This window comes from Ptiloglossa arizonensis, chromosome 6 (genome assembly GCF_051014685.1).
Source record: "Ptiloglossa arizonensis isolate GNS036 chromosome 6, iyPtiAriz1_principal, whole genome shotgun sequence".
NCBI classification, from domain to species: domain Eukaryota; kingdom Metazoa; phylum Arthropoda; class Insecta; order Hymenoptera; family Colletidae; genus Ptiloglossa; species Ptiloglossa arizonensis.
In genome coordinates, this window is record NC_135053.1 from 1,437,189 (window position 1) to 1,461,951 (window position 24,763).

The 24,763-nt window shown below is 36.0% G+C and overlaps 1 protein-coding gene across 1 annotated transcript in view; it reads left to right on the top strand.

Annotated features, from left to right (window-relative positions):
- LOC143148182 (uncharacterized) overlaps positions 1-24,763 on the top strand; it is a 63,686-nt gene that overhangs the window by 19,042 nt on the left and 19,881 nt on the right. Inside the window, exons 2-3 of the mRNA XM_076314215.1 lie at positions 17,827-17,903; positions 19,736-19,823. Of these exons, the coding sequence (XP_076170330.1) occupies positions 17,827-17,903; positions 19,736-19,823 (165 nt within the window). The remainder of the gene's footprint in view (positions 1-17,826; positions 17,904-19,735; positions 19,824-24,763) is intronic.

Here is a 24,763-nt window from a genome sequence, read left to right on the forward strand (position 1 = left end):
TAAGTTCTCAGAAACGGAATTTGCACTTTTGTCCTTTTACGTTTGTGTAACTTTTAATAATTGCACAATATTTTAGTATCGCGCCTGGTTTAGGACTATTACATTTTTCAGGCTGCAAAATCGTAGATGGCAATCATATTTTATTATCCTTAGAAAAAATCAAAACTCACTGCCCGTACAGCTAAATTTGTGGAGCAGTCGCGAGACAAAGGGTAAATCTGGTTTCAAATACCGGTTTCAGATTTCAAAAAACCGGTTCCCTCGTTTTCAAAATTCTCGAAGATAGGATTTGCCCTTTTACGTTTTATTCGTGTCCGATACTTTAATCCTATATATCAAACTGGTCGAGTCGAAGGTAGTAACTGTTTGAGATATTGATCTCAGGAGGAAAGAACCTGTTGATAGTCTGGATAGACAGGTTAATAGAGCAGACAACCGGAAAACGACGCAGTCTGGTTCGAAACATTGTTCAGAAGTCGGAGAGACCGGTTATTTCTATTTTCAAATACATCAGAGCCTCGATAATTCAAACTAGTTTGGGAGCAGGTAGTTGAAATAGTCGATTCTTCCGGATAATCGAACGACTGTGTTTTAAAGCAAAGAAGAATTATTTATTACGTAATATTTTACGATCGAAAGGAAAGAAAAATTACAAGAGGAATTTATCGATTTTCTTCACCTCCGTTCTATTTTTCTAACTAATTCGATGCTTTTCGTCTTTCCTTTTCATCGATGTCTTCGTTTCTGTCGTAACTTTATTCAATTTCTTCGACAATTACATCACCAATCGTCGCAATATCCTTAGACCACGCTGCTCGGATAATTAGACATTTAGTTAAACGGTGTTCGAACAACAGAGGCTCGATTTCTTCCTGTGTTTTTACATTTTGTTTCTAAATTTTTGAATGGTTAACTTTTTCTTTTCGATTCGTTAACGATACTCTCGCAAAGATACAACGAGTAAAATGTACGAGTTTTTAATTTGCACGGCACATCGATGCTAATGGATTTGAAATTCACAGCCGTTCGAATCGGAGATCGAGTCGAAGAACGTGAACATCAACGAGGGAAAAACGCGACGCTTTAACGAGGAGGTTACCGTACGGAGTAAACTCACGCCACATAAACACGGAACAAAGCAATACGTACGCGACAGAGCACTTTTACGTTTCAGGCCGTTGAATTACGCGTCTCTGAATTTGATAACTGAACCCGATCACCGATAACCTCGGGTGTCGAATCACTATTCTTCGAGACTTCGTGCAACAAACACAAACCATCCGGAAAAAAAGAGAAACGGCGAGTAAAAGAGTGTTTCGAAAAGAGCGATGCCTGCCGAGAATCGGAAAAGCCTGAAATTTAACGCTTCGAGTTTCATAAATATTTGATTCTCGCGTTTTAATCACTGGTACATGACGCCGTAAACTCGGGATATTATTAAAAGGCGTGAAAGGCAATTAAAAGAAAATCGTGGCTCCGCACCGCGGGCACAGATAGAGGAACGCTGAAAGTCGCCGTGCATCATTTTCGATGCGTAATCTCCTTTCTATGGCAAATATGATATTACTAAAAAACGATGATCGGTTAGCAGGTATCTACGTACGTTCACTTTTTGTCGTCGCGAGAACGTGAAAGTGACAGTGCCACTGAAAACTCGAGCAGAATCGATAAAAATGAAAACAAACGCGAAAAAAGCGAGGATTCGTCTAAAATGAGGTTTTCCAAAGGGAGGGGGACGATCTCCGAGGAAGACTTCCAAACATATTTAGGAAAGAAGAATTGAATGTAAAAAAATGTCGATACCTTGCACACCTCTGCTAATTTTGTCGTTCGATGAAATTTATCAACAGTATAGTACTAGATTGCTCAATGGATTTTGTCGTTCGATGAAAGTTATTGAACAGTGCTACATTGAACGGTACCAGGTTGCTCGATAAATTTTGTCGTTTGATAAAATTCATTGAACAGTGTTACGTTGAACAGTACTGTTCAATAATGTTTCATCGAACGACAAAACTTATCGGACAAGCTATTATTGATACATCGATACATCTTGTTTCGGACGTAGAAATGTTCGTTTCTCTTCAGAGGGATTGATCCCAAAATATATAAGAACCATTGACCTAGAGACCGAGGAACACGAGTGTCTATCGACGGATCAGAGTTTCCCTACGACGCTAGTATTTCGAGCACGAGCGTTGGCCCGTGAAATGCGAGATCACCGAAAGAGAGGCACGTGCGTAGTCGTCGAGAAAGATTTCTCCAGTTTCCGTTGACCCACTGACACTGAATTATTCCCGCCTGCGTCAGCCTCGTAATACAAGTCAGCCACCGGGGGACAAGAAAACGACGTGTCTGTTTGGCCTCTGGCAGTCCACTATCCTCAAGGTACCTCACGATGGTCGTAACGATCGTCTTCGTTACCCACCGAGAACACGGCCCTAGCTTCGACGAAGATCGTTCTTCCACGGTAAGAACGTTGTCACGATATCGATGAACCTCCGTTGAACAGGAAGAATCGTTGTCTCCGTCATTTAATAGGTTCTTCGATAAGTTTTGTCGTTCGATCGAACTTATCGAGCAACCTAGCACTGTACTGTTTTGTCGTTCGATGAAACTTATTCGACAACCTAGTATACTCGAACCTCCAAATACTGGTCCATTGTTCCTTTGCGTTTCTCGCAGAATCGGTGATTATTCGAAATAATGAAACGTAATGTCGTAGAAATGAAGGATTGGATCGATCTAATGGAAAGTTAGATTCGAATCGATCGGAAAACTTATCGAAGAATTCACGAAAGTGGAAATTAAGACATCTGTATACGCTAACATTCCTTCGATCGAATAGTTTATCTGGGTGGTATCAATATCAGTTATTCGTAACAAGGTATTCCGTCGATGTAATTCGTGTAACATTGGTAAACGTTATTTTTGTTACAGAGAATATTTACATCGATTCTTGTGTATTTGTTACAGCTAGCCCCTAATATTAACACTAGATCTACCAATGGTGAACGTATTCCTAATTGTATCAGACCACATAGGTATCTTTGAATTTAGATGGAAAAAAGATAAATTAATTTACGAGTTCCATTAGAATATTGTAGGCAAAGACACCGTTAATAATGTTGTTTTTCTCTCTTCGAATCACTTGAGAAGAGATCTTTGAGTGATCGATCCCCGTACGAGCCCCCAAATAATTGTTGTACTCGTGCGTGGTTTATGGATATATGTATATTTATTATAAATTACAGTGATAATAGTGTTAGATGTAGTGTCGGTGGTTGGTTTCGCTTGGTACGTCTTTTAATTGTCTCGTCTTATCGTCTCTTCAGTCATACTGTCCGCGACACATTCTTCGGACATACTCTCGTCGTCATACTTTGTCATACTATCCCATACTGCGTGATACCGTCTTCTTGTGTGATACCGTTTTACTGTCTCTCTTAACGTTCTTCTCGCGCCCTATATAGTCATTCCCATTAATTCTCTTTCATTCCAATCCTTAGTCTCTCTCACTTGAGACATTAGGTCACGTTCGGCCATCCTAATCGTTCGTTTTTTCCAAACACTCTTCACTTTCTCCGAACCACGTGTATTTCCTTTCATCCCCATGCGTTTTCACGCTCGGTCGTCGCGCAAGACCCCTGTAAAGGATAATCGTGCCTTTCAGGAAAGCTAGCGGACCGATCGGCGCCAAATGTTTAATTTAACTCAAGTCCGACCGCGAGCGTTATCTTGTTTAGGCCTACGCTCGAAGCAGGCCTAAGCGGGCACCGAAAATCCGATACTACAATAATGAAGTAATTTTAAAAAGAAGTTCGAAACAGATCAAATTGACCCCTTTGGTAGTTCTAGTGTTAATAAATAACAATACGTTTATTAAATATGTTTGTTATATATTATGCACCGTAAAATATCATCCGTACAATGCATCAATAATAGATACAAAACTGCAAACGAATACTAGGAGATAGGAATAAACGCTGCGGTGAAAGGCTGAATTGTTCGATCGAAGAAAATGCAGTTTTCTTTTGTGCTTCTTGATTTTTAGAAATTTTAATTACGTCAATATATATATATAAAAGAGGATATAAAAGTAACGATGAGAAAATTTTTAACGAAGTTTGGACAAAACTCGGACCTATTTCAAGTGGAATGCAGAAAAGGAAATTTTTCCTTCGGTGTTTATGTATAATTTTTGATCGCACCTCCTTTATTAGTTACATTTCGTCGTTATTTATATTAGAAACAAGTTGCAGTAATTTGTCTCTTGTATTTACATTGTGCAACATAAGAGTATTATCCGTGTCTAATCGATAAATGAAAAAGAAACAATAAAGCATCAAACCATTCGTCAGATACCTGAGCGAATATTTCATATACGTAGATAATTGAAAATAAAAGACAGTATTACTTAACATCGTTAAAGTGGTTTTCCAACCCTCTGTAGGTTAATTATACTCCTTTAATTAGATATGTATAAATAATTATTTTAATTATTATTATTATTATTATTATTATTATCATTATTATTATTATTATTATCATTATCATTATCATTATTATTATTATTATTGTTATTGTTATTATTACTATTATTATTTATATTATGTCAATTATGTAAATATGGATAGAAATTGCACCGTTAAAAAGGAATAAATCGGAATTGATTTCGGTTGACGGGGATTTATCTACTCGTGTGTAGTTGTAACGTGCACGAGAATTTCGTTTTTCTTTCTCGTTTTTTTTTTTTTTTTCTTAACATTCACTTCCCGCAAGGAGCGAATTCACGGAGCGACTATGTAGAAAAGGAAATGATCTGTCTCCGTTAGGAAGCGGCGGCACAACTTCCGCGGAAGAACCATGTAAGCCTGCAGCAAGAAAACAAGGAACGAAGAATCGGTATCTCTTCCCAGCTTAATTGCAACCCGATTGATATCTATTAATCGCAGGCGTGGCGAGCTGAAGGCCGAAGCGAAGTGAAATCCTTAAAAAGTGGTCATAGTTAGAGAATGATCCCAGCACGTGGTTAATTGAATTAATCGGCGTTCGTTTTAAATAACAGCGTTGCTTCGCGTTTCCTTTCGAAACGTGACTTCATTAGGCAAACGTGAAAGGAAAATAAATATTGTAACTGAAATATTGCGACCACTTCCCCGCAAATGAAATTATCATTAACGGGGAACGGGAAGATCCGTCACCTTCGTTCTGGATCAAACTTTCACGGTAACCGGTGTCCGCTCGGATCACTGTATATACACGGTGTCCGGTTAGGTATTCAACATACTAGATGTTCGATAAGTTTTGTCGTTTTTTCCATTGTAAAAAAAATACTACGACACTTCAACGTTTGAACGATCGTAAATATACGAACGAGTCGACAGATCTACACGAAACTTCGCACATGTTCATCGAACAGTAGTATCATCATTCGAAAATTAAAACGACGAACCTAATTGCTCCGTTTCTTATCCAACGACAAAACTTATCGAGCAACCTATTACTTCGCCCACGTGGAAGTAATAAAAAGACGCGCGCAAAGGTATTCGTTCAAAGTCAGTATCCATTTTGTGTAAACTTAATTATGCAAAATTCATATCGCTCCGATCTTATTATAAATTCTAATCTATTACGTACAGATTGAATTAGTCTTCTTTCTTAATTCACGCTTATATCGATTCATTCGTGTACCATAATTTTTAGGTGAACGTATCGTTCATAAGGAAAAGCTCATTCATGGTAATCCGTATTTTAGTCTTCATTTTAGATTCATAGACACCCTGTATACAAAGTAGTGGTAGAAAGTATTGGCACAGTATAGTTTTTAGATTATCTATGCTTGAAAGTAGGGAAAGAACTAACTATTAAGTTTGTTTGTTTCCGAGCTATTATTCTCCACATTTAATTTTATCGTACAACGAGGACCAGTTAGAATGCAATGATTTAAACGTTATAAAGGAAATAGATTGTTTAAGAATTTTCTAGACGGACGACACTATTTGCACGTTTTGTAAATAAGTTACAAAACTTGTGTACAAATGGTATACTCGAAGATCTCGAAATTCGAAATAGAAGAAAAAAGGATCAGGAGGTATTTATAGTGTGGTGAATATTTCGAGCCCAGCATGATTATTCCAATCGTTAAACGCGGTGAAGGGTGTCTTAGTTTGGGATTGTTTCTGGTTATTTGGTACAGATAATTTATACACCATTGAAAATGCATTAACAAAGGCAGAGTATATAAATATTCTGCAACAAAAGCTACAAGAATCTGTACAAAAGACGAGTATTCCAAACTCGTTTCATCGTAAATTCATAACCGTAACGTACGTGCAAAATTATAAAAAAATTTTTCAATTCAAATAATATTCGATTGGTAGCCACCTCGAAGTTACTATTTTCATTTAATCGACATTGTATCATTTGAGAAACAATAAATGCACGTTTCGCGCAGCATTTTTCAAGTTCGATCCGAAATGGAAGCTTTAGTTATTAAAATTGATCAAAAGTATATAAAAAAACCAGAGGTGACGATACAAAATCGAGGCTAACAAACGTCATACTGAATATATTTATATATTTATCTTTATTAGTCCTAAAATTCGTCCATTATTCAATTTACAATTTATAAACTCAATTTCTGTGCACGAGTAATAATCGTTCATTAATTCGTAACTCATCGTTCCGCGTTAATTTTCGTAAAATATATTATTATTCGTGGTATATCGCGAAATCAATGTGTAGTTGTTAATTTGACTCGTCGACATACTTTCCGTGGCGAGTGTAAATCTTGAAATGTTTCACGCGACGGTCTATAATCTGTCGAGGAAAAAGGAAACAATAACCAACCGATGATGACTTCTTTGCATAAGAATGTGAAAGTGCTGCGAATTGGGAAACCGAGATGAAAAAGTCTCGACGATGCATCATGTTTTCATTGACACTCGGAAACAAACACGTCAACTTGGTTGGACACGGTACGCGATAGAAATTTCTGAAACCACAGAATTTCGAACCTTCTAATACCACAACTGGAAAATTATTTCTCGTTAACGTTTTCTGACATTGAATCGTTCGTCGTAGCGCGTAGGAAAGTTTCATGCCTCGACGAACAGAGAAGTGAGCGTGCGTTCAATGTGGTGAAGGTGAACAAACCTGCGTAAGAATACGAAACGCTTGCACTGTTGTGGTTATCGTCTTGGTTGGTGGTATAGTAGAAAAGGGAACAAAGGCGAGCTCTAATTGCATTCGAACGATCAAACAATATCAGTTGTCAGTTATGTTTTCAATTCTCCGTGACCTGCTGTACAAGGTGTATCGGTATTACAGGTACGAATTTCATTTTCTAGTACAGTAATCGTCGCTACTCTCGCGTTGACTTATGGGTATGTGTCTTTATGTACTATAGAAATTTCTAATATACAATTCTTTTTTCTAGAAAAAAAAGTTCCCCCGTTTATTTTCATTTACATATTTAGAAATACGTAGAATAATTTTGAAACGTGTTCATCGTTCCTCACTTTTTCTCATTGTTTTCATTTCGTGGTATAAAATTGAAAAATTTGATACGAAAGATTAAATTTTCAACTTTAAATGGTAGTTTCGTTAGAAATTGCTATTTGCGTTAGATAATAGGGAAAATACTAGGGATTATTATATTATCGCGTAAATTTTTTCTATCGGTTGTTTCAAATTGCGCAAGTTCGACAATTACGAAACAATGACTTTTTCTTCTTTTCTCGAACGATCGATTTCAATGACAAATGACCGAGAATGAGATGAATATTTTTGAATCGTTCTCCCTTTAGTTCATTCCTCGAAGAATGAATTTTTAATGCGTTGATAAATCGAAACAAAAATACAATTACCGAGATAAACGGCGGAGATGACCTTTTCGACCCGATACCTTGGGTATCCTCCTTAAGGGGAATGTGGTACCATCGATAGGTAGAATGTGGACAGAGTCGAGTAACTCTTGCTTAGTTGCAGGCCTTACGAAGGCTAACTAAATCGTCTGACCCAATACGACCCGCGATACCTTTCAGGACTGAACTCTTACTAACTGCGATACAACAGTCATCATTGTCACCTCGAGTGACGATTCATTAAAAAGAAAAGACCACGTTCTTGTAGCGTCGTCCGTTTCGCGTTCAAATGCAAACTTGCTAATCATTGCGAATATAAATGCAAGAATTAGTAAAATTCTACACCGAGATACACCAAGTGAAAGCTTACTCGAGTTTGAATTTGCAAAATTAATTTTTTCGAAAACGTAGCCTCGTATAAGGATACGAAGATCAACAATTTTACTTTACATTTTCGATTAACTCTTTCGTGAGAATGAAATATTTTTATCTACCAATTCGAACTCGTGTTGTCGTCGTTCTATACACTTGTATATAGAATGTCCCGAGTTTTTCCAATTAAGAAGGTTTTTCGTAGCTCGATCTAAGGAGTAAAAGAAGAAAACGAATTAACGCTTTGTTACAGAGATATAAACAACTAATGAAAAATAGTTACGCGTTATTATTTTTTGTTATATTCCCTCTTTAACACCACGGCTGAATCATAACTCGATAACGTTTATCTTACGGTTTGCGTAGTTACAACGACATCCGATTGATTTGTATTTATCAATAGTTTACAAAGTAGGCTCGTGCAAAGAATTGGAATGATTGAAATACCGAAACTCTATCAAATACCAAGTATATATTTTTGATTATTTCTTTGCAACAAAGCGTTAATTCGCAAACTTCGTGCAAGAAATTGTTCTTCTTTTGGTTTCTAGATCGAGCTCTCGTGATGTGGCGGGAAAAATCCGCGACACCCTGTACAGAACTCGACGATAACTAAAATACTTTGTACGCGTTGATAGGTGCTATAAAATGATCGATAGACGACAAGTGAGAAATGACTTTAGAACGATTATGTCTTGTTACGGGATGCCTCGACTAATCGGTCGTTTCCAAACGAAATTATCTATTTAGCGATATACTTGAGAAACAATACGATTTTCTCTGTAACGCAAAGAATTAATAAACGTTACATTATTTCGTAATTATAATTCCTTTTTATACCGCGTTCATTTACGGCTACAAATATATACGTTCATCGCAGTCGAAGCACAAGGTTAGCGAAGGTGTACATTCAATAACGAATTCGGTCTCGATTAGATCAGGTTCTGGTTGGTTCTCGCTAAAATCTCTAGGAAAATGTCTACGTTGGCTGTTGGTTTTCCATTCAACCGCAACACACACACACACACACACACACGCGCGCGCGTGCACAAAAATTCATTCGTAAATTTGATACTAATCGACTTACGGAATGCTACGATCGATCTTGATTCGTGATCCCTCGACGACTCTTCATAGTTAATCGTGAAGTCACCGTGAAGGTTGTTGACACGAAGGTTAGAAAAGGAAAGCGACAAGTTCAACATTTTCTTCCGCGAAACAAGTTCTGTCCGCGGAATCGTCGCGTTAAAATTATAACTAAAGCGTTCTTTTTTCAATTATAATTGGAGCATATAATTAGGATTGTCAGGCTCGTTGCCGAGAGATCGATGAAGTAGATTATCCGTTGAAAGTGTAAATGAAATCCGGCTCGCGGCGTAAACGGATCATCCGTGTTCAGAGGCGTCTCTTGGCTCGTTTTCCCACGCGCTTGAAAATTTCCATACAAACGAACGGGACGCGGCCGTTCGAAGAAAAATAACGAGTCCTTATTAAACAGGTTCCCCGTCCGCGATGTGACTTTCTTGCGTTTTCGAAAGCTGTGAAAGGAATTTCATCGACGCCCGATAACGACCGATACGCCTTAATTTTGTCCACGTTCGCGGACACGTAAAAATCGACCCTGCTCGATTTCCACGCGGACCGGAAGGTAAGGTACAGTTTTGATTTATCGTGAAAGCAATAGGGTTCGTGGTCGTTCGTTCTCCTCTTTCCGCGCGGGAAAAGGAAATTCTTCGACTTGCTCCTCTCCGGTCTGGTTTCAGTTTGCCCCCAGGGCCTCGAGCAAGATCCACCTTTTCCTTTGTCGACCTACATAAGCGATATCGCCGAAAGTCGAAATCGAAAGCCCCCTGGACAGTGTCTCCCAACCCGGTAGCGTCGAAATAGCGATACTTTCGGTCGGTCGAACGAAAACAGGCACGCCTTTCTCTAACCCTAGAAAGACTAGGGAAAGGGGAGAGCGAGAGGGGTCGTTGAACCGAACGATCTGAAAATTTTAACCAAATTTCTCCCGTGTGAGTTTCGTTGAAAATATTACTTACGGGTAGCTCGTGTCTTCCGAATCGGTTTCGATCCAGTGGGAATCTAACGAAATAGAAAGCAGTCGAGAACAGTTCGTTCCTGCAAATCGTAGGTATCTAATGTTTTATTCGTTAGGAAGTATTATTCCCGCGAACGCATATTCTTTGTCCGCAACTGTTTATCTCGGAATGTTCCTAAGAAATGAATAGGCGGTGTATCTTTTTACGAGAGTTACCCGATGAATTAATTAAAATGCAAATCGCTGACCGGAGCTTGAACTTGACCGAATTACAGGATCTTGTTGTACATAAACGCTGTAGAAAATATAAGAGCGCGAAAGTTGAGAGATCTAGAAAAGGAAGTTGTTACGTAAGCAAAAAAAAAAAATGAGGTGTAATTTATCAAATGCAATTCTATGCTAATTATAAAAAGCAATTATATCGGAAGCATTGGTATGCGATAAATGTATCGGAGATGTGCAATAATCGTAGACAGGTGTATCGAGTTCCGATTATATTCGATTAAATAATTGCGACAAAGTTTTTTCAATATTTTAAGTCTTTTCGCGTAACTTGAGCTAGAGTAGAGGTAAAGAACAACTTTTAAAATTTGTAACGCAAATGGTATTTAATAAGAGGAGGAAAATTTATTCTCGGAAATTCAATAACAAGGATTAATAATTCGCAAAACTGAAACTACTGGCATTCGTAACGGATGAAAAATTGTCTCATGTACCGACCAATTATTTTGTTGGTAGATTTTTATGTATTAAATAGTTGGTTAATAATGCTGGGAAATATCCGTAAAAGACATTTACGTTAATTTATACGTTAATATGGAACAATTATTTACAAAATAAATTGTTATCGGAAATGAAATAATTAATATATTTGCCTGGTCTGTACATGCTACTCAACCTTACATTGGATGCATTGCACTCGATCCTCGTTAAGTTATTTCTTACATATAATATATTCAATGACTTTATTATCGTTCAATGACTTTTATGTATCATCTATCGATCTCCCACCGTTGTGATTTCGATTTATATTTAATTGCTTGGAAGTGAGAATTAATTTTGATCAGTTGGACCTTTCCTTGTACAATGTAATTGCACAAAATTCATCCTATATAATTATAAGTTATCGATGAAGTAAAATTTACTAAAAATACAATGTGTATGTAATATACTCGTTTTTGACAGTCGTTTCCTAATTATAATTATGAATTGCGAAGATGCGCTCCAAGAACTCCCTCTCGGATAGTTTTTAACTGCGATGGCTTGCGGTGCATTCTTAAAGAGGTGTTCTACTTTAGAACTCTAGAAAAAAGACGTTTCTTTCAAAATTTTTTACTCAAACCCTATTATCGATGATAGCTTTTTCATACTTGGTGCATTATTTATGCACATGTATGTCAAGGAAACGTATGTTTGCTTTCAGAAAGGAATATCAATTTATCAAAGAAATACGTTGTTCCAAATGCATGAAAAAAGAACGCGTACTCGCGTCTCCCTTGACTTTTTTTAAATTCTATCGATCCGAAGCAAAAAATGGCGTGTCTCGTGCTTGCAATTAGTACGAGTATAGCTGTGGTTGGAACCGCGAGAAAAAATTCATCGAACACTTTGAAGAAAAGTTTCAGCAAAATTTCCTGAAATGAGTGAAATATTTTTTAAAAGAGAAATTGAATAATTGCAGACATCGTGCTATAATAATTTCATCGAAACGACGAACATTTCAAGAAAGACAACTGTACTTTTCTAAAAGAAAGTGAAATATTTTTTAAAGCAAAAGTAGATTAATTATTAGACATCGTGCTATAGTAATTTGCAATTATTGACATTAAGATTTATTTATTTTATACGGGTGTTAAATTTCCATGATGATTGATTTATTAGTCTAAATATTTCTTACTAAAATACAATGATTAGTTTAACCATATGACATCCTTCGCTAAAGCTGAACAAGAATATCAAAAGATAAACTTTTGCGTTGGTAAGTTGAGTCTTTTTTGTGTTAGTATATCATAGCTGGAATAATTTTTCGAATATCGATCCAATAATTTATAAGTATATTTTTATCACCAAAAAATTTAAAGAAGTTCAATGAAAAAGAGTCGATTCGAAACGTCTAGTGTAGAAGATCCCTCAAAGAGTCATCAAACCGTTACTTAATTCTATATTGTTATGTATTATAATTTATTATATTATGTCATGATCTGGAAATACCTGTCAGTCTAGCTTGTGTACGCATGTCTTGTTTCTTGCCTGTTGGCTTTGAAAGAGGGTATTATTATATATTACGCGAGTCTTTTTATTCGTAGTAGAAGATACACGAAGTGAACGAAGAAGATACTTAACTTCAACTTCACGATGTTGTTCTATGTAACGAAACGATGAAAAGGTCTATGTAATCGTACATGACCGAAAATTTTCAATTCCAGTTATTATCCGTTAACGTTTACGCTCGGGTTTGAAGCGAGCAGGTTTGGCCACTTTCAACGCTTCATTTGCTACAGCTGTCATTATGAACGATTTATTCGATGATGGCTTATTCCAAGTGCTATATTTCGTACTATTTTCCATTTACGCTGAAATAGCGTATTATGTACATTGTTTGTTTGTGCCACCACTGAAAGCACCACGTATAATAGGTTGTTCGATAAGTTTTGTCGTTCGATAAGAAACGGAGCTATTAGGTTCGTCGTTTTATTTGTCGAAAAATGGTAATACTGTTCGATGAACATGTGTGAGATTTCATGTAGATCTGTCGACTCATTCGTATGTTTACAGTTGATTGTTTTTCAAAGTTAAAGTGGCATAGTACTTTATTACGATAAAGAAAGCGACAAAATTTATCGAACAACTTAGTATTTGTAAAACATCACGATCGACTTAGAAGGAAAATTAGGGAAATCAGATTTTCAGAAAATGTTTAACAATTATGTGCAAGCAGAGTTGCTCGTTCGTAATGCAAAAACATTTTTTGTCGATTCCATGATACATGGTTTAAAAGGGTGAAATCACCCCTTGAAGAAAATAGAAAATTTTTTGTTTCGCATTGAAAATTCCATACCTTTCTTTAACGAAATATCTATTATGTCGTTCATTACTTGAAGTTAGGTTCAAAAACAGTATTTCGGTTACACTTCACCTCTTTGTACAATTTATCTTTCCTGCGTGTCTCGTCTCTCGTAGTAAATTAACGTTTACGCTATGTGTATGTTGCAAGTTTTGTGCAATAAAGACGTTAAATGAATAAAAAATAAAATAAGTAAATAACTCGTTCAAGTTTCTAATTGACGTACGGAAAGTGCCACTTTACAATTGTAACAATTTCTGATGAGGAAATTGAAAGATTATAGACCATTGTGAAATCAACCATTTCGTATGAAATGACCCAATATTGAATAGACTTACGATAAAGCAGTCAACTGTCGGCAAAAGATAAGCGTGTACTCAATTATTATTTCTAAGCTGCATAATGAATCGTTCTTGAATCGAATTATTATTAACGATGAAAATTACGCGGTACACGATAGCGTCAAACGCCAAAGACAATGGAGCTCTTCTATAAAAAAGAATACTGCAGCACCATAAACGGAACCAGTACTATATCCGCGAAAAGATTTATCGTGCGTCCAGTAAAACAAAGGGTTTATCCATTGTAAACTGTTGCCTTACAATCGGATAATAACTAAAAAGTTCCATCATGAACGAACAATTAAATCGTTTGAAGTCGATAGAAAGAAAACAACGAGAGTGAAAAAATTAAAAATTTTCGATGGAGTTTTTAAATATTCAGAATTATTTCTATGAAAAAGAGACGGCCGTTTCCCCGTAATGTGTAAAGCGTAGTTCAGGAATTTTATTAAGATAAAATGAAGACAATTTTATAAACAATGGATAATATAAGGGTTCGTAAAAGGATGGGAAAGGATTGTAGAAAACGCAGGAAATTATATACTTGATTAATCAGCAGGAGAAAGTTGTTTATACACACCTTGAGTGTGCACCGACAAAAGCAGTGTTACTTACAGGATGACCTAATGTATGTATACTAAAAGCATTCTTGAAAAGAAAGATAAAAAGAAATTCCACTTATCTGTTTACATACATATGTACATACATTTAATGAACGCTAAAAAAACGCTGGACATAAACGGTACAAAAATATTACAGAATATAAGTTTCAATCTTCTTCGAACTAAAAGCTTGATGTACTTTTTACGAGATGTTTAAGCACATTGCAAATATTCAGTCACTATTCGAATATTTAGTATTGATCGTATCAATTCATTTAGATTTTGCAATGCAACAAGTAGAGGACTTATTTATTTAATTTAAGAAAATATTTCATATTTTGAATCGATCCCTTGATACTTGAAAAACCTGAAACGTATGTTAGGAGAGTCGCAAAACTTTTGATCGAAAGAGTAGAATCTCAAATTTTGTTCAGAATTGTGTTTTGCTTGAATTTTAAAAGTGCATTTCCTTGGAAAATACCAAATCGTCAAAATATTTTGGCGAGGTACCCATTTCGATGAGTAGTCGAAAAATTGATACGGTGAATTGTTGCTAAAAAATTATAATAACGAAATACGCACCCGACGCGATTTATAGCACGAAAGGTCAACGATTACGAAGTAATCGTTGTTTTTCTCTCCGAGATCCTCCTCGTTTCTCGCAACTCACGATCACCCACACATCCGGCTCACTTTCGAAAAATTCCGCTTAATTCAGTCGTTCTCAACTCATGATTCCCTCCTCTGCTCGACGATCGTTCATTTTTTCAAATTTAACGCGAAATATTTTCGACTAGGAAACGTATACTATATATACACGTATTACAAGCTTTTGATTAAAAGTAACTGTATGTCGTTAAAAATGTTTTATTACCATGATTCGATAACGTCAAGTCAATTAAGTATACGAAAAAAGCAAATAAAAAAACAATTATTTCGAGTTAATTAAACTCTCTTATTCGGTTGTTTAAATGTTTTCACGCGAACAACGATCTCGATTTTTTGGTAAATTTATTTTCTCAAGCGTGCGTGCTAATCTGAGATATCGATTTTTACATCGATATTCATCGAGATTCTAATAATATGAATTTTATTTCTTTTGCTTTTGATTATTAAACGAAAGTTATGGTTCTTTCACCTTTTAATTATTAGGTACATTTGTAGCTATGATTCTTCTTTTGGAAGTTTTCTATTTCCAATTTCCATATTTTACTACATTGGAATATTGGAAACGTGTAGAATTCTATGTATTTCGTAATTTATATAAATCATTGTTTTTATAATATTATTGGTCCAATCGAGCAATGCCATACAATTTTGAAAAAGTATATATATTCAAAATATTTTCGACCTTCTTTTAGGTCATCTTCAATGATAAATCACTTCTATAACGTTAAAGAAATTCCTTTTTTTCTCAAATCATTACCAATTTCCTTATTTTAACGATGCAATACAATCGTTTAATTTCACTTATTGAAAAATTTCGAAACATCTCGATTATTCTCAAGAATGATTATTTTTAAAATTATTTCATCAAATAATTAATTCAATTGTATATTTCAAAAATGAAAATAACGTGAAATAAGATATATTGTTTGAAATAATACTTCGAGTAACGTTGCTTTAAAAATGTCCAAGAATAGGTTTTAGGTTATTTTACACGTATTCGTGTTTCGATTAAAATATCGTTACTTCTTCTAAATTTGTACATTTTCGAAGAGGACCAAATACCATGATCGTAATTTACATAATCAGATAAATTATTCACTATCGATAATCGGAAAGTTTGCTGTTAATAACCAAGTAAAATCTTTCTAGAAACATATTAATATTCGTTATCTTTGTATTATTTAGCATCAGTGGTAAATTATTCTGCGGTTAATGTTATCTCGAAGTTGGAAGAAATACAATAAGTCCTTGAGTTACGCGGATCGATAGATACGAGATTATGCCCGCACTTGTGTCCATATTTCGTGTCTGTGTATGTATTTATTTATACGTAAAAAAAGTTCTTTTCTCTACTTTAAGAAAAGTTCTTTACTCTTCGCGAGAGTTCAGGTACGAATCGGTTTAACTTCGATTAACTTCTGAAACAGTGATCGTAGATTAAATGTATCGCAGGGAGAGCGAAAGATCGATCCTCGAAGGAATTGCGAGTCACTGTCCGCATTCCCTTCACTCGTGCCGCCAGATTCTCCTTAACCAGGGAGCGATCTTTTCTTCTCCCTGCAATACATCGTACGTGTACAATTCGAATTACGCAAAATGCTTCGGAACGAAATGACCGCGTAAGCGGGGAACTTGTTGCGATAGAATTAATCTTTCATCTGAAAATGGTGATTTCTCTATCGGTGATCGAAACGCGCTTTCCACCTCCGGAATTCTCGGTGGCACAGGGTTTTTCCCTGTTGCGAAAAAGACCATCGCGAACAGTACGTGTAACATGTTCGCAATATTTCCCGGTTGGATGGTTTTACTACGAGGCCACTATAGGAAAATAGTGGTTGTAAATAAAGTTTTCGGCGCGTAACTCTCAACGAGAATACAAGAAACGTTCATCCGAGCGAGGAAAAATTCTCGAGCTCGATCGTCAAGCGAATCCGCTCGCTGCTCTTGATCTTTCATGGCCTTTCTCTATCTCCTTGTCTCTCTTTCTACTCCATTGGGTTTCGCTTCCACTCACAGAGAAAGTATGCGCGGTTAAGCGGAGACATTCGCGAAGTCGCATACCGACTATTTTAAGGATGCCTGGAATCACTCGGTTATGAGAGTCACGGTTCGTCGACCAAAGGAGGTGCTAATGATAACTTCACCGATGAATACCGACAAATATCGATCGCGCTATCAACGCGTCTCAATCAACGATCCTGAACTCGAAAAACGAATGCAGTACAATATCCAATGTTGAACTTCTTCCCTCCGTTACGTTGCGTTAACGATTTTTCAGAATATCTCACAATTGTTGAACAATACTTTTTATTACGTTGTGTTAAAGATTTTTGAGAGTAGAATAGAGATTTTTGAGTATTTGAAAACTTGATCGACGTTACACAATTTTCGAACGACTGTATTCTAACTTCCGTTACGTTCCAATGTAAATCCATTTGTTTTCTACTGTGTACAGAGCTCTTCTGAAACGAGTGGTACCGCCACGAAGAATGTGATTCTACATGAAAAAATAAAATGAAAACGTACAACGAATTTATTTTCACAAAGTTTGGTTTTCGAGAAAAATGATTTTGAAATTGTTTGGGGTACGCACGCATTTCATTAAATTTCGATCGATAATGATAATTTATAACAATAATATTACTTTCTAACGTGTCTTAAAGCTAAATGATACACGAAGATGAAATTTGCAATTTTCAAAATCAATTTTCTTCAAATTTTTAGTTCATTCATTTTTCTTCCCAACACCGACACAATTTTTGCAGTTATACTTGTTTTATGGTCCGTACAATCTTTCGCATAGTCAATGCACTTTGATTATTAGAAAGAGAAATCTGTCAAGCTAACAGGAACTAATTTTTTGTTTCAGATCCAGTCTAGGACTGTTGTCCACTGTAGTTCTTGTGACATTAGCCATCACAACACTCCATCAGTTTGATATTTCAGGTAAGTGCATTTGTTTAACGCGTGTGTGAAGCATATTGCCGGAGACATTCCTATCGTTTTTCTTTATTCAACACGATCGTTTCTCTGATTTATACGAATCGCGGGTAAAAGCGATCCTTGTCGCTCGCGTGATCGAGGATTCATCCATTAATGAAAGTTCAAGTTTTTATACTTTTCGTAGGATATTTTTTTTAATTTGAATACTTTTACCTATATTTTCATGACAGCGTTAGGAATTACTCATCGATCTTTTCTTCGCGAAGACGAGTCCAAACACGAGCTCGTTCGGGTTATTTTTAATTATATGTTACTCGAGTTTCTTCTAAAAAAATTTGTAACGAGCAATGTGAAAACTTTTCTCATTGGTGGATGACTCACTCACTTTGCAGTCCACGTGCGAAACTTATCGCTTTCGATTTTGAATTCGATTTCAAAAACCATACTATAAAAAATATGTACACATCGAAATTCATAACGATCGCTAAAAATACACTTTCCTTTTATCAAGTTTAAAAAATTATTCTTAAAAATAAAGAAAAAAATACCATTCGATTCATCGATACGTGTATTATCTACCTTCGATAAGTATTGACGGTACAAGTATTATATTAGGTTATAAAGAACATTTGTTATTATATTATAATTGAGAAAATATCACTTTTTGTGTCATGCTTCTGTCTTGCAATTGTAATACTACTGTCCTTCTCTGATTCAATTCGTTACAATTATTTTCCATATTATTTGCGAAATAAAAGTATTTAATTTGAATTTTACTAGACAATGAATGTAATATTTAGATTTTAATCATATAAGCTTTCCTTTGAATATTCATTTCACGATATCTTTTTGTATCGGTAAAAGTTGTTAGACCAGTTGTCCAAGATCAGACGTGTTTAACAATTTCCATTCCCTCGGAAAATTTGCCTAACATCACGTGATTCATTTATAAAGGAAACAGATTTATAATTGTAGCTCGGATATTATTGGCAATATTTATTACTTTGACAAAAATAATTTTGTTACAATTCTTCCAAGGAATTCAATGTATCGCTTTACATTTAAATCTTCAATTTTACGATCACATGTAATCTTTTTCAGAATACTCAAAAATCAAAGTATTCTCAAGTATGTTCTCGCAAGAAATTTTAAATAAGTAGAAAATATTCGTAAATTGTTACAGTGCCTGTTTCAAAAATAAATTTTACATATGTGAGCGCTATTTCAAAGTAATCGACATTCATTTGTACGATCTGGTGTAAAAATCGGGGATATTTACACTACTGGACCGACGTCCTTCAAGACCAAGGAGTTCCGGTTGTTTTGTTTTGTTTGTTCTTTTGTTGTTGAAAAATTTCTACCCAAATATGGAACACCGTTGCCAAAATTTCGAAGGCTGTCTTCTTAACGGCCATGTAAATGTTGCGCAATAGACAGCACGTGACTGTCGATGTTACAAATTTAAGCAGATCTCGTGAAAACAATAGTGAGATTCCTCTCACGCCGCCACAAAAATCGGCACGGTTGTTGTTGGTTCTGGTGTTAGCACGGTTACGTCATAAAATCGACTCACAATCAGAGAGAATTTTCTCGTTAGTGTTAAGGAGCTCATTAGCGTAATCACCCTTTATTCATTCAGCGTCCCGTAATATACGCTTGATACATTTTGGGGATACGTAGAATCGTGTATATTATTTTCCAGATTAATAACATTCTTCTTAAAAGTTTCTTTTTTAGTCCCGTTTCACGCGATTACAAATCGTAGTGGGATACGTTCGAAGTTGGAATATTTTTCATTGCGGTTCCTTTACGATCGATTAATTTTTCATTTTCAGATTATCTATACGGAATAGATCATGATTTGCAGGCAAGAGCACGCGCGGGGATCGAAGCTGAAAGGTTTACGTACCAGACAAGAGCCAGGTGAGTTTCCTTGCACGATATAAAATATTTCTCTGGCATGCACGAACGATGCTTTTAAATTATTAACTCGTTTTTGTAAATTATTTATCGAAAGCAAAATAAAAATTTCTCCATCGAATACACCCCGTGCACTTTTAAGCGATCGAAAACTGGTTGATTTGTTTTGCCCGCGAAAAATTCAAATATTGTATAGGGTGTATCGAAACACGTGAGCATAACATCGGTGATAAATTCGACGCGTGAAAATAGTGACAAAAATTCATATAGAAAGTGATTCGTAAATTCTTGTATATACCTTAGAAGTGGGCAGGGGGGTGTGAATCTCTACGCTAATATAAATAAAAAAACGTCTCACGAACACATGTCCTATATTCCTTACTTTTCGAGTTACGAAGAATTAAAAAAATATTCCAAGTATCCACCTCGTGACTCGACACACGTTACTACACGTCTTAGTACATCTTATTCTTACCTAATGTTCTTGAACGATTTTCAGAAACTATTATTACAGGATGTAAAAGTAAAGTACGTAGAACATATGCTTATACGATGTTCTTTTACCTATTTTAGCGTGTAGTTTCACTTCCCAAAATATGGACATGCATTTGTAAATCATCCAGTATATGTATGATTCATTTGACCTTGTTTCCGAGTTACCGAAATTGTTGTATTTCAATAACTCTGAACAAACAAAACTAGCGTAAAGTCCTCGATCCTCAGTCAAGATTACGAGTCTTCTCTCAATTCTTGAAATCATTCGAGTGCTATCTGTATCGCTTTAATCCCTTGTCCTACGATTTCAATTTCTATAAGGCACGTCATAATCAACAGCAAGGTTGAGCATAACCCTCATTGTCCTTGTGTATGCTAAATTTTCTTTTTGAAGACATTACACAAGGGTCTATTCTTTTTGAAGACATTACATAAGGGTCTATTCTTTTTGAAGACATTATATAAGGGTTTATTCTTTTTGAAGACATTATATAAGGATCTATTCTTTTTGAAGACATTATATAAGGATCTATTCATTTTGAAGATATTATATAAGGGTATATTCTTTTCGAAGACATTGTATAAGGGTATATTCTTTTTGAAGACATTATATAAGGGTTTTTTTCTAATATTTCTAAGAAAATATATTTGAACGTACGAATTTGGACAAGACTTATGGTTCTTATGTTTGGCCCGATTTACTTACCGCGAATCTGGCAAGATATTGTAGACCAAGGTGTTAAACGTTGACAGATCCTCTTCTAAGTCTACAGCAGTTCTAGGTCTACGAGAGATAGAAATACGTTTTCCGAAACAAACTATTGACCGTTCGTATATTCTTTCGAACGTTTTTCTATTTTTGGCAAACATTTATTAAGATAAGGGTCCACAGGTCCGTCCTGTCTTGTTAAAACAGCGTTGCAATCAACGAAACCATATATTAAGTGCATATTTACAATTTTTACACTTCAAATAGAAACTATCATGGTACTGTATTAGAAATGTTGGGCACGCATTGCTTTTACCCTAAACAGACTGAATTCGTTCATAGAATATTACGAAAGATTGTTTGGATTTTTTAACAGTGCGGAAATAGCTTATTTAAAATCTTGACAAAAGTAATTACATTGTATATTCTTGAAAAATATTTCTGAAACGTGATAAACGTAAGTAGAAGTTATTAAAATAAATTAAGGTATAATATTATCGCATGTACAAATGGTAGAGAAAATAAAGTAGTTGGTAACGATGTTTCTGTTCTGTTAAAAAAAAGAGCAAAAATCGCTACTCGTTAATTTCTCCATTTGATCGTCCGAGAAAAAAAAGTACATTCATCGAGAAACTTTACATATTTTAACAATATTTGCAAACAGTCGGTAACCCAAATAAGTTTATATCGGAACGAAAATGGTACTCAATTACAGATGTAATTAATCGTAACGTACATTTTTCCGTAAACGATTGTATTTTATTCAAGACAGTAGAGAAATTTCACGAGGTTCAATGCAATTACTTATTCCACGTTAGTTTTAATGAATATTCTATACCAGAAATATCGAAGGTCGTTTCCTTCATCGAATTTATAATGAAATCGGTTTCAGCTTAACGTAACTTCTCAATAAAACAGTGGTTCACTTGTATTACTACGTATTGTGAAACTGAACATTCTGTTTCACTTCTCACTAAAGCCATTTATGCAATGTTTTAGAAAATACGTTTTGTATTCTTCCTTGGTAGAAACCCATACAACAAAACAGTAATGTAAATGACAACTACGCATAAAAATGTTTCTTTATATACGTCAGTGGTAGGACTTTAGTTTCTCGATAATCAAATTTTCAACTCGAAAGAATATGTCGTAATTTTTATTAAAATAACGTAACCGTACACGTAGCTGTACTGTATTTCTCATTACAAATAACCAATGACGAGGAAAATATCTATGGTGACACTCGTTTGGAAAAAGTAATATTTCCAAATTGTTTCGAGCAATGTAGATATTTTCTAAGAAGGTGAACTACCTGCAGAGAAAGTGTAAAAAAGTGGTCGTCAATTAAACTGACAGATCAAACGTGCATCGAGCCGACAATACCGACGAAGGCAATGGATCTTCGTAACACAAATTCGTGTTTGAGTTTGTAACTGTAATTACGTCAGTGTTTGCGATACTTTTCACCGAATCGGGAGGTGATTCCTCGGCACGGAAAGTGAATCGCAATTATCGCAAAACACGGACTATCTGTTACGAAATATAGTAACTCCGAACAGGTTGCCTGTTATAAATCACGATTGGAGACCACGGATTTGAACCTGCACTAACGAGACACGTGTATCGGGGATTTAAAAAATATCTGTTCTTGAGAAATGAGACGTATTTTAATTTTTGCGAGCTCGAAAATATTCGAATACAACGCATATTTTTTCATAACACGTTCATGACTGGAACTTTAGTTCTCTTCGGTATTATTGAATAAAAATTAAAAATCTGTGTCCTCGATGTAGGAATAGCTATGCACTTTAATAGGTTGCTCGATAAATTTTGTCGTTCGATAAGAAACGGAGCTATTATACTTGTCGTTTAATTTTTCTAAAGATGGTACCATTGTTCGATGAACATTTGTAAAGTTTCATGTAGATCCGTCGACTCGTTCGTATATTTACAGTTGTTCAAACGTTGAAGTGTCGTAGTATATTTTTACAATGGAAAAAACGACAAAATTTATCGAATAATCTAGTATTCTGTGTGTTGGTATTCATTCGAACGTAATCTTTGTGGACAATTACCAAAAAATGTAAATAATGTAATCTTTCTGTAGCAAAACAAACAATTAATCGCTCAATATTATGTACCGTGTTCATTCGCAAATACCTATTTATCTATTTAGAATAAAAATTCTATTCTTTTATTGTACCTTTCTTAATTTCTAAAGAAAGTTGTACCAATGGTATAACGAAGCGATTAAAAAAATCTCTTCGGGTCAAAAAAGACCCAGGGCGTGACAGAACGAGGGTTAAATCTCCGCGAATAATCGATCGACACTCGCCTAACGGGAAGAAGCGCAAGCCCTGTAGACAGCGTGTCGGAGGAAACGTTATGTTTTCTCATTGGACGCCTCGAGATTACTGACCCATCGCTAACCCATCTTGCGCAAACATTTCGAATAAAAATACTATTATTTTATCGCACTTATCTTAATTTCTTTAGAAGGATGTATAATTGAGCGATTGAAAGAAAAAACGTCCCTTCGGGTCAAAAAAGACCCAGGGCGTGACAGAACGAGGGTTAAATCTCCGCGAATAATCGATCGACACTCGCCTAACGGGAAGAAGCACAAGTCCTGTAGGCAGCGTGTCGGAGGAGACGTTATGTTTTCTCATCGGACGCCTCGAGATTACTGACCCATTGTTAACCCATCTTGCGCAAACATTTCGAATAAAAATACTATTATTTTATCGCACTTATCTTAATTTCTTTAGAAGGATGTATAATTGAGCGATTGAAAGAAAAAACGTCCCTTCGGGTCAAAAAAGACCCAGGGCGTGACAGAACAAGGGTTAAATCTCCGCGAATAATCGATCGACACTCGCCTAACGGGAAGAAGCACAAGTCCTGTAGGCAGCGTGTCGGAGGAGACGTTATGTTTTCTCATTGGACGCCTCGAGATTACTGACCCATCGCTAACCCATCTTGCGCAAACATTTCGAATAAAAATACTATTATTTTATCGCACTTATCTTAATTTCTTTAGAAGGATGTATAATTGAGCGATTGAAAGAAAAAACGTCCCTTCGGGTCAAAAAAGACCCAGGGCGTGACAGAACGAGGGTTAAATCTCCGCGAATAATCGATCGACACTCGCCTAACGGGAAGAAGCGCAAGTCCTGTAGGCAGCGTGTCGGAGAAAACGTTATGTTTTCTCATCGGACGCCTCGAGATTACTGACCCATTGTTAACCCATTTTGCGCAAACATTTCGAATAAAAATACTATTATTTTATCGCACTTATCTTAATTTCTTTAGAAGGATGCATAATTGAGCGATTGAAAGAAAAAACGTCCCTTCGGGTCAAAAAAGACCCAGGGCGTGACAGAACGAGGGTTAAATCTCCGCGAATAATCGATCGACACTCGCCTAACGGGAAGAAGCGTAAGTTCTGTAGGCAGCGTGTCGGGAGGAACGCTACGTTTTCCGATCGGGCGTCACGAGATTCGAATGCCTGCCAGCAGTCCCGACGTCCTTCCTGTTCCATATTCTTTCTTTTTCTCGCCGGGTCGCAGCGAACTTTTACTTTCATGGCCGAGAAAAGGTGCCGGCGGCGGCGCGTCCTTCCGTGGCGGCATTTCAACCACGAGGAAGGTTTCTCGTTCGACCATTACCGGTGCTATCCCCTTTCCTCAACCTCGAGAAGGTTGCCGTGCTCACGCGTGCTGCCATCCAGACCTCACCA